Raw genomic sequence first — 8,986 nt, 5'->3', positions numbered from 1 at the left:
GGAACGTGCAGATGCGGGGGCACTGGACCCTTTAGTTAAAGCTGTTCTGCTTGGCACCCCGAGAGGGAGGGATGACACATTCCGGACTCCAACAGAATCCAGAGAAAATTCCGACCGCCAAACCCAAGGTCTTCAAAAGAGATTGGTCGTGATGAGGACCCGTAGGGATTCAATGTGCTTTGGCTCCGGGATTAGGGGCGGTGCCAAGGTTCCGCGGGGCGGAAGCCGGGAAACTGGACGCTGGGGGCGGAGCCGAAGAATGACACTGACGGGAGCGCCGATTGGGCGTGGCTGGGGCCGATCTCTCCGCCCTCTTGGATAAAGGCTAACGGTTTCCGGTAGCGGTGTCCGGGAGAGCAGGGGGAGTCTGTGTCTTACAATCCTCGGCCCCCCGCCCTGAGACTCCGCACCCCTGTAGCAAGGCCAAGATGATGGGCCGTGGGGAGTCAGAGCTGGAGTCGGCGGAAGAGGCCGTGGCGGCCCCGGGGCCGCCCCCCGAGCCTCGAGCCTTGGAGCCCCGAGCCCCAGTGCCCGAGCCCGGCCTGGACCTGAGCCTGAGCCCGCTCCCCGCGAGCCCCGAGCCTCCCTGCTGCAGCCCGGGGCGGCGGAAGGGGCGGGCGAACCGGCGGGGCGGGGCCCGGAAAGGGAGGCAGGTGAGCTGGGCTACGGTGTAGTCCGCGGCCCGCCTGGCCCGCCGACGACCCCGCGCCCGGCTCTTCACTGCCCTGCCCTCTGCTCCCAGGTCCGATTCCGCCTGGCGCCGACATCGACCTCGCCCAGCCGGCCCGAGCCGCTGCCGGCGGCTGCCGTACCGAGTGAGAAGCCCTCGGCGCCGCAGGAGCTGGAGGCGCCCGCGCTTCAGAGTACGCTGGCCTTGGGCCTCGAGCTGCAGGCCGCGCGGGCCGCTGCGGAGGGCCACTTCGACGCCGCGAAGGCCGTGGAGGAACAGCTGAGAAAGTCGTTCCAGACCCGCTGCGGCCTGGAGGAGAGCCTAGCCGAGGGTGAGGACGGGCTACAGACGGCCAGCCGGGAGCGGGGGTGACGGGCGCCGCTCACCTCCGTCCCCTCTGCGGTCGCAGGGCTGAACGTGCCGCGTTCCAGGCGGCTCTTCCGGGACCTGGTGAGCCTGCAGGTGCCCGAGGAACAGGTTCTGAGCGCGGCGCTGAGGGAGAAACTGGCGGTCCTGCCACCGCAGCCCCGAGCCCCGCCCCCAAAGGTGAGGGACCGGGGCTCCGCGGCTTCCTCTCTCCTACTTCCCTTCCCCGGCCGCGGCTTCGGCCCCGTCCCAGCCCTGTAACCCTACTTTGGGTTCCAACTTCCACAGGAGCCACCTGGGGCAGGGCCAGACATGACCATCCTCTGCGACCCTGAAACATTATTTTACGAATCTCCACACCTGACCCTGGAAGGCTTGCCTCCTCTCCGGCTTCAGCTCCGGCCCCGGCCTTCAGAGGATACTTTCCTCATGCATCGGACACTGAGGCGATGGGAAGTTTAGGCCTGGAAGATCCCTGAATGCCAAGTTCATATTTTTGTGTTAAAACTTGTTTTTTCCCCAGAATAAAGTCGTTTTGCTAACAAATGAACACTTTTTGGGATCCTAAGATGGCTAACGGGTTTTTTTTAAAGATGGCAGTGGGTTAAGATGGGGCTGACCCTCCAGAGATTGAAAGCTGCTTGGAAGTTGAATTTTTGGCCCTCCTTTTAGGAGATTGGTAAAGGGATGGCAAGTGGAAAACACCGTCCAAATCTGGGCTTTAAGTACCCTCCCCTCCCCACCCAACTGTTTGGGTGAGCAAAAGGTTTGGCTGTTAACCAAAAAGTCGACGGCTTGAACCCACCTAGAAGCACTCAGAAGAAAAGCCTGGTAATCTCCTTCTGAAGGATCACAGCCATTGACAACTCCAGAGTGTAGTTCTACTCTGACATACACGGCAGTGCCATGAGTTAGAATCAACTCCATGGCAACTGGTTTGGTTTTTGTTTTCACCACCCTAGTTGCCTCTTCTCCTGATTTCAGTCACAACTACCACCACCTTTCTATTTTTGATGACACTATGTGCATTCCTTTGACGTCTGGGTCTTAGCCCACTTCAGGGAGGCCTTTCCCCAACTGCCCATCTTAAGGAGGCTGTGAGGCAGCTGCTTCCCCTGAGTTACTGAAATTATCTCTGTCTTTACCTTTAAAGACCTTATTTGTCTTATTTACACTTGACCCACAAGTGCTCAGTGTTCTACAATTGTGCAGCAACACCTGACAAGCCACTGAAGAGTGTCACCTTATTGTCTATATGTCTGGTTCCCCAGTCCAAATATGGGGAGTGGGTGGGTGGCCTAGAGCCAAGTTGGTGACTCTGGTCCAACGTGCCTTTTTCCAGCTCCACTGTTAACTCTGTTCCAAGGGTTAGCCTTCTGTTCAAAGCTCCCATCAAAAAATGTCAGCAGGGATTTTTTGGGCAAGGGAAAATGAGACTCTTTCCTTGAATCTTTCCATCAAAGTTTGTATTACACCCTTTTTCCTGACTAGGGTTTGGTATACTTGTATATAGATTTGAGTAGCATTCCACAATCTTCCCAACTACTGAAAGACATGCTGTCTTCTTTAGACTAGTATGGAAGCACAGGTTCTCCTGGGAGGTGCCACTCCCTTTCCCATCAGCCAGAAAGTGCCACAGACAAGTGTGGGGGCCACTGCCTTAAACATCAAGTTTATTGTGCTGTTCTCACATTCAAAACCCAACCCCTCCTCCCAATGGGGGACAGCAGAGGAAAGGATTTTCACAGTACCTCCATGCATCCCTGCCAATCTTCCCCCTCAAACCCTCAGTCCATCTATCCGTGGTCCACTGAAACGCAGCTAGGGACAAGGGCTGAGGAGAAAGGGGACTCTCTCTCCTGGGGAGAACAGGAAGAAAGGGCTAGAGAATTTGATACCCCCACCTCCCATGCCCTAGGAGAACAGAGGTCAGCACACAGTCCATGCCATCCAGCCCAGCAGGCTGGGGGAGAAGAAGATGGTAACTCCAGCACAGCTGGGCTTGCTGCTTAGATGCCAGAGGTGTAGGGAGAAGGCTGGGGCAGCAACATAGGAAAAGCTTTCTCTGCAGATCCAAGAAAAGGTAACTATTTTTGGAGCCAGAAAGGAAAGACCTTGGAATACTTTCCTCTTTCCCCAGGTCTTTAGGAGCAGCGGGAAGCTTCTTCACTCTTTTTGTTCAAGAGGCCACTTAGTGGCTGGGGGAACGGGCCTTGTGGAACAGGTACACAGGACGCTGGAAACCTGAGGGGGAAAGTGTGCAATCAGGAAGGGTTGGCAGGACCTTCTCAGAACTCTATATAGGGTCTGCACTATCTCAGCCAATAGCTCCCTCCCTCCCTGTCCCCCAACAAAATAGGGTAGCCTTACCTTTGGAGGTGTTGTGGGGTGTGGCCACCAGCTCATAGCTGGAGAAGCCTACTTCCGGGGATGTCAGGTAGGAACTGAACTGTTCTGGCTTCAGCTGAATTCGATAGTAGTTCTTGTAGATTGTTTCCTAGAAAAGCAGGGGACCATTTCAGCTTGCTGTCTCCTCCCTTGGCCAAGAATGATGCCCACCCAGACAGCCTCTTCACCTCGTTGTTCAGAAAGTCCTTCCCTCTTTGCTTCCTTACTGTACTTCTTTTTTATAGCCTTTCTTGCTTTGCAGGAAGGTTACCATTTCCACTGAACCTAACTTACCGTGAGTGTCTTTCTCTTGCCGTAGGATGACCAGGGTTGGGGCTCAAGGACAAGGATGCCCCCAGGACGTAGGTGCCGGTAGATTCGGCGAAACATGCGCTTCAGCCCCTCGTCTCCCCAGTTCAGATGTACCCACTTGGTGAGGCTGAGGCAGAGCACCACATCATACTCGGGCGTTTGGGCCTCTACCAGCTCATCTCGATCCAGCACATAGTTACCCTGTGGACAATAATTGGAGATGAGGTCAACAGAGGGATTAAAAGAACCACTGCCCCTATACAACCCACTCTGCAGCTTCTAAGACAAAATTTTGCAGCTGCATTTTAGCCCCTGGTCACAATCTTCTCTGATACTCCTCAGACAAACTCCCATATGGTGCCCTCTGACTCTTGTTTTCTCTTTACACCTTCCTGCCCTGGCTTCCTACTGGTGGGAAACCAAACCAAACAAAAAGGGTACCTGGGTAATTTTTTAAAAAAATAGAACAAATTATGCAACAGATTTTCAAAGCGGAGGCCAAACTGCAGAGAGACAATGCCAGAGTTCTCTCCAGACCCTATCTGGTACTTATTCCCACCTTACAAACCTTAAGCAGGTGACTCAACATTATGTAAGAACACCTACCCCAGATTTGAAAAGGGGACCTTTCCTGTAGTTGGGGTCGGCAAAGCTTCAGGCCCATCCTTTCCTTTCTCCCAGAGAAATGAAAAGCCACCCTTAGGAAACCCGGGAAGTCCATTCTTTCAGGCTTTAACCCAACACAGTGCCAACTTTTCCTGCAAAATGGCCCAACCAGCCTGTCTGATGGAGGTTATGTGCAGTCAGGGAAACCCTGGTGGCACAGTGGATAAGTGCTACAGCTGCTAACCAAGAGGTCGGCAGTTTGAATCCAGGCACTCCTTGGAAACTATGGGGCAGATCTACTCTGTCCTATAGGGTCGCTATGAGTCGGAATCGACTCGACGGCAGCGGGTATGTGCAGTCAGGGGATAGGCCCTCTGTGAGAGACCATAATCTCCTTTCTGAAGTGGAGACTCTGACTCTTCCCACTACCTAGGGTCCACGTGATCTTGATCTAAATAAGGCCAAACCACTTGGATTTGACCACTGATACTCTTCACCCAGCTCTAAGGAAACAAAAGCAGCTGATGCAAAGTAGGCCAGAAACTGTAAATATTAGTCTGCCACTATCCTAAATCCTGTCACCACCCCCACCCCCCAAATGCCATGTGACGCCCACCCCTTCATGCCTCTTCAATATGTCTGAGGACAATTTTCCATCTTGATCAAATCCCCTAGTAAACCCTAAGACCAGAAGAATTAGATGGTGTCCAGCTACCAACACTCACCATTCTGACGGTGGCGGGGGGGGGGGGGGGGGGTCAGAATAGATGGTCCTGGAGAAAATGTGAGAAATATGTACAACAAAACTCGAATTCTTTTTAAAAAGTTCAGACTAATGGACCAGTTGAGACCAGAGGACCCTGAGCCTGCTGCACTGAGACGTTCTTTAAACTGTGAATCAAAACTATCCTGAGAGCACCTTTTAGCGAAATAACAAAGTGACACACAAAACATGTTACCTGTAAGATCGATGCTCTACTAAAAAAAAATCTGTATGAGACCTAAAGGTAACATTTACCGTAAAGCAAAGATAAAAAGTAAAGGGGGGCTGGGAAACTAGAGTACTGGGAATGGAACAACCAGAACACAAAGACAATGTTGACACATTGTGAAAAATGTAACTAACGTTACTGAACACTTTGTGTGGAAATTGTCAAGTGGGAACCTAAGTTGCTGTGTAACTTTAGTCAAAAACACACACACACGCAAAATCCCCTAGTGAGCAAGTAGCTACAGCCCCCAAGCGAAGGCTGGACATAGCCCAGGCTGGAAGCAGGGCAAAACGAGTCAACCACTGTCTTGGGAAAGAGAACTGCAGTCAGGAGAAAGGACCCCAGGTTAGAGACCCCACCTCTCCCAGGTTACAGGCAGGGAGAGACACCCAGTGGAGGCACTCACTCGCTAATTCAGACCCTTCTCGAGGATCTGGTTCTCCTAGTGAGGAGTTAATGCACTTAAGACCCTCTTACCGTGACGAAGACAACATTGTTGGGGAAGACTGATGTGTCCGCTCCATCCAGGGGCACTTGGGGTGCAGCAATGGGACCTCGGCTGGCTGTCAGCGAGGCTGGGAAGCAGCTTCTCTTCCGGATGGTGGTGGTCCCTTCCCCACCCTCTGCCCCTGGGTCCCCCTCGGGAGTCTGGGGTGGGAGACGCAGCTCCTCAGATAGGTAGTGTCGGATGTTCTGGCGGGCAGAGTGGATCAGCCGAGCATCGATATCCAGGCCCACCATGCGTGATGGGCCCCACTTGCAGGCAATGCTCAGGGTCAGATGGCCCACATTGCAGCCCAGATCTAGGACGTCCCGGCCCCGAAACCACTCAGGCTTCAACACCCGAAGGCGACCATCCTCACAGGAAGGATTGCGGTACCCATAGTATTTGCAATAATTCCCATACTGGAACTTGCGCTGTTGCTTTTTGAAGCCTGCTGCAGGGAGAGGGTGGTGGTGGTAGCGGCCTCCCCCACTCCCTCGGCCCTTTTCTTTGGGACCCTGGCCTCCACCCCTGGCCCCTGCCTCCGACTTGCTGGAAGTCCTGCGACGTTTGCGATGTCGAGAGGAGGAAGACGGGGGTGCAGGGGTAACTGAGGCAGCTGGAGGGACTGAAAGGGAGCCTGTGGAACCCTGTAGGGCAGTTGGAAGGGGAGACACCACCTCATCCCTGCAGTTGATGGCTGTGTTGAGTTCATAGGGCTGCGGGGCATCCCGGCTCTGGCCTCTATGCCGTTGCTGCTGCTGCTGCTGCTGCGTGGCGCCCTCCCCATGAAGTGAAGGAGTGAGGGGGGCTGGGGGAAGCACGGAGGAGTGGCTATCATTTCCTCCAGATGCCTGCTGCTGCTGATGGTGCTGTCCCCGGTGTCTATGCCGCTTCCGACCAGTCTTGAGTGGTGAGGCAAGAACTACTTGGGCCTCATCAGTGCAAATATTGAGACTGAGGGGGTCAGTAATATCTTTGGGGATGAGGATCTCCACTGGATCACGCCCCTTGGCCGGAAGTGGGGATGACTTAGGGGTCTCTGCATTGAGTGCGCGGCTCACTTCCTCATCCAGAAGACTATTCAGGTTCAGTGGATCAAAGATATTGCCCCCCAGTAGGAAGTTGGAGGGTAACACAGAGTCACAGTCCGAATTAACTCGCCTGCGCCTCTTGAAGGCCGGATGTTTGAAGCCTCCGCCACCTCCCCCCACATTACAACTATTTCTTCTCTTGCCTCCACCCCCCCCAGGGGGCCTGTGGGGCTGGTAGCCATTACGAGGCCGAGGAGGGGCAGGGGGACACAGCTCTGGCCCGCCCCCTCCCCGTCGCTCCTCCCCCACGTCCAAGTGAGCGGTCCGCCCGTGGGGATCCGACAAGCGGGCCTCCCCGTGAGACTGTGCCTGGGGGCCGCCCCCTCGCTGCTGCTGCTGCTGCGACTGGCCCGCTCGAGGGGCGGATGCAGCTCCGGGGCTCTCCCTGCCAACCCCCAAAGCCGGGGCCCCCGCCGACTGTACGCGGGGGCCCGGCCCGCGTTCTGTCCGGCCGCGGAGGTGCCCGGAGGCGGCCTCTCGGTGCGATTGCACCGTGGGGCCGCCCCCTCCGCTCGACTCATCTTTGAGCGGCGGCGGCGGGGCCGGCACCAGAAACGGCTCCTTCTCCGCTGCCATCTCGATCATTTCCTCCCCTTACTCCGTCCCAGCCGAGGGTAACGAGGGGGGATCAGGGGGCTTCACCCCCCTTCCTAGACCCTGCTCCCTTCCCCCCTTTCCCGAGTGCGCACGCAGCTCTGCTCTTCTCGCCTAGTCTCGCTCCCTGCTCGCCCGCGAGACCAAAACAAGAAGCCCGCGAGACCCGAACAACTCGAGAAACCAACCGCGCTTGCGCCGACCCCTTTCTCCTCCACCACTACCACCTAATCGCGAGCGCGCACTACTTAAGCGCGTTCCCCTGGCCCCAGAATCACGCATGCGCACACCGCCACCACCCTGGTTGCGCGCGCATCGGAGTACGAACCAACTTAACGGCTCCAGGGAGTTTAAATATAGTCTCTCCCTTAGCCCCCCAAAAACCCACCGCCCCAAGCTGACACCCTACTTCCCTTCGTGGCTATGTCCGTCCCTACTGATATCCTTTGTCTCTGCCGCGCGATCCCACCCACCGTAGGCGGGGGCCGGGGAGCTGGTGTGAAAAGGTCTCCTTCACACACGACCCTTGTTCCTGAGGAATGAGTCTCAGCGGTCTCCGCCCGGCTCTCAACCCAACAACCTCCCCACCCCGCCTCCTTCCTCCCCTAGTGAGAAGCGCCTGCGCACACCCTTTTGGGCTTGCGCGGGTAGAAGCAGCACGTGCTGGAGACGACACCCCGCCCTCCGTCCTATGGGCGGGGACTGTTACGTCGCTTCCTCAGGTTTGGGACACGCAACGTGCGTCAGCGCAGCTCGGAAAGGCGTGGCTTCTTAAGAAAAGGGGCGGGCTCATGAATTATTCATAACGAATTGCCCCCTTAGCCCATCTCCTTAGGGCTTCAGAGGGAGCCGAGGAGTGAACCTAAAGGTAGAGGAAGGGAAGGATCGGAGTGTACTGATCGCCTTCCTACGAACTGTTCTCAGTAATATGCAATAGATCATTTTAACTCACCCCCCTCCCCCGAAAATACTCTCTGCTGGACTGAAAAACAACACTAAAAAAGCCAAGGTTTTCCAACTTCCTCCTGTGCCGAAATGGCTGAGTGGTTCTCGCTCCTCCGCGTTCCCCCAATCGCGATCACCTAGGTACACCCCGCCCTCCTCTCCGCCTCCACACCCACGGCCCGGACACCAACGCCCCCGCCCGCCATCCGACGCCTGCGCACGAGCCCACCAGCCCGACGCCCACCACAGCCACCAATAGCAGTACACCCACCAATAGCAGTACACCCACCAACACCACCTCGCACGCAGTCCTTCCCAAACGCACGCTGCGGCTTCGCGCCGCCTTATATAAAAACGTGTGTGGGCGGAGAAGAGGAATCGGCCTGCTTTGGGGCCCCTTGTCTCGGCCAATGAGGGAAAGTTATTTGACGCTCTTTCCACAGGGTGATAGGTGGCCCGTTTTCTTTCCCAACAGAGTGCTTGGGGATGCAGGTCTTATGGCTGAGAAGAGGCGGAGAGTGGGGCTAAGGATAGG

The 8,986-nt window shown here is 55.9% G+C and overlaps 2 protein-coding genes across 2 annotated transcripts; one reads left to right on the top strand and one right to left on the bottom strand.

The window, feature by feature from the left end:
* Positions 1-1,586, top strand: PPP1R35 (protein phosphatase 1 regulatory subunit 35). Its single transcript, XM_003422515.4, has 4 exons — positions 1-653; positions 743-1,001; positions 1,080-1,216; positions 1,325-1,586. The coding sequence occupies exons 1-4, from the start codon at positions 429-431 to the stop codon at positions 1,496-1,498; spliced, it is 795 nt and encodes a 264-aa protein (XP_003422563.1). The 5' UTR covers positions 1-428; the 3' UTR covers positions 1,499-1,586.
* Positions 1,587-2,692: 1,106 nt separating this feature from the next.
* On the bottom strand, positions 2,693-8,544 carry MEPCE (methylphosphate capping enzyme). The gene is made up of 4 exons (XM_003422496.4): positions 5,812-8,544; positions 3,719-3,937; positions 3,407-3,533; positions 2,693-3,280 (listed from the first exon to the last, which is right to left on the bottom strand). Exons 1-4 carry the CDS (start codon positions 7,495-7,497, stop codon positions 3,228-3,230), a joined length of 2,085 nt encoding a protein of 694 aa, XP_003422544.1. The 5' UTR covers positions 7,498-8,544; the 3' UTR covers positions 2,693-3,227.
* Between the last annotated feature and the right edge of the window lie 442 nt (positions 8,545-8,986).

The sequence above is a fragment of the Loxodonta africana genome, chromosome 12 (genome assembly GCF_030014295.1).
Source record: "Loxodonta africana isolate mLoxAfr1 chromosome 12, mLoxAfr1.hap2, whole genome shotgun sequence".
Taxonomy (NCBI): domain Eukaryota; kingdom Metazoa; phylum Chordata; class Mammalia; order Proboscidea; family Elephantidae; genus Loxodonta; species Loxodonta africana.
Note: the sequence above shows the minus strand (reverse complement) of the source record. Positions and strands in the feature narration are given on the sequence as shown.

What these genes read in the sequence shown, in the direction of transcription:
- MEPCE (XM_003422496.4), bottom strand. Translation starts at nt 7,497, where the DNA reads ATGATCGAGATGGCAGCGGAGAAGGAGCCGTTTCTGGTGCCGGCCCCG. An exon ending in ACAATGTTGTCTTCGTCACG is followed by an intron (nt 3,938 to 5,811) that starts GTAAGAGGGTCT and finishes TATTGTCCACAG; the next exon opens with GGTAACTATGTGCTGGATCG. An exon ending in GCAAGAGAAAGACACTCACG is followed by an intron (nt 3,534 to 3,718) that starts GTAAGTTAGGTT and finishes CTGCTTTTCTAG; the next exon opens with GAAACAATCTACAAGAACTA.
- PPP1R35 (XM_003422515.4), top strand. Translation starts at nt 429, where the DNA reads ATGATGGGCCGTGGGGAGTCAGAGCTGGAGTCGGCGGAAGAGGCCGTG. An exon ending in GGAGGAGAGCCTAGCCGAGG is followed by an intron (nt 1,002 to 1,079) that starts GTGAGGACGGGC and finishes CTGCGGTCGCAG; the next exon opens with GGCTGAACGTGCCGCGTTCC. An exon ending in CCCGAGCCCCGCCCCCAAAG is followed by an intron (nt 1,217 to 1,324) that starts GTGAGGGACCGG and finishes CAACTTCCACAG; the next exon opens with GAGCCACCTGGGGCAGGGCC.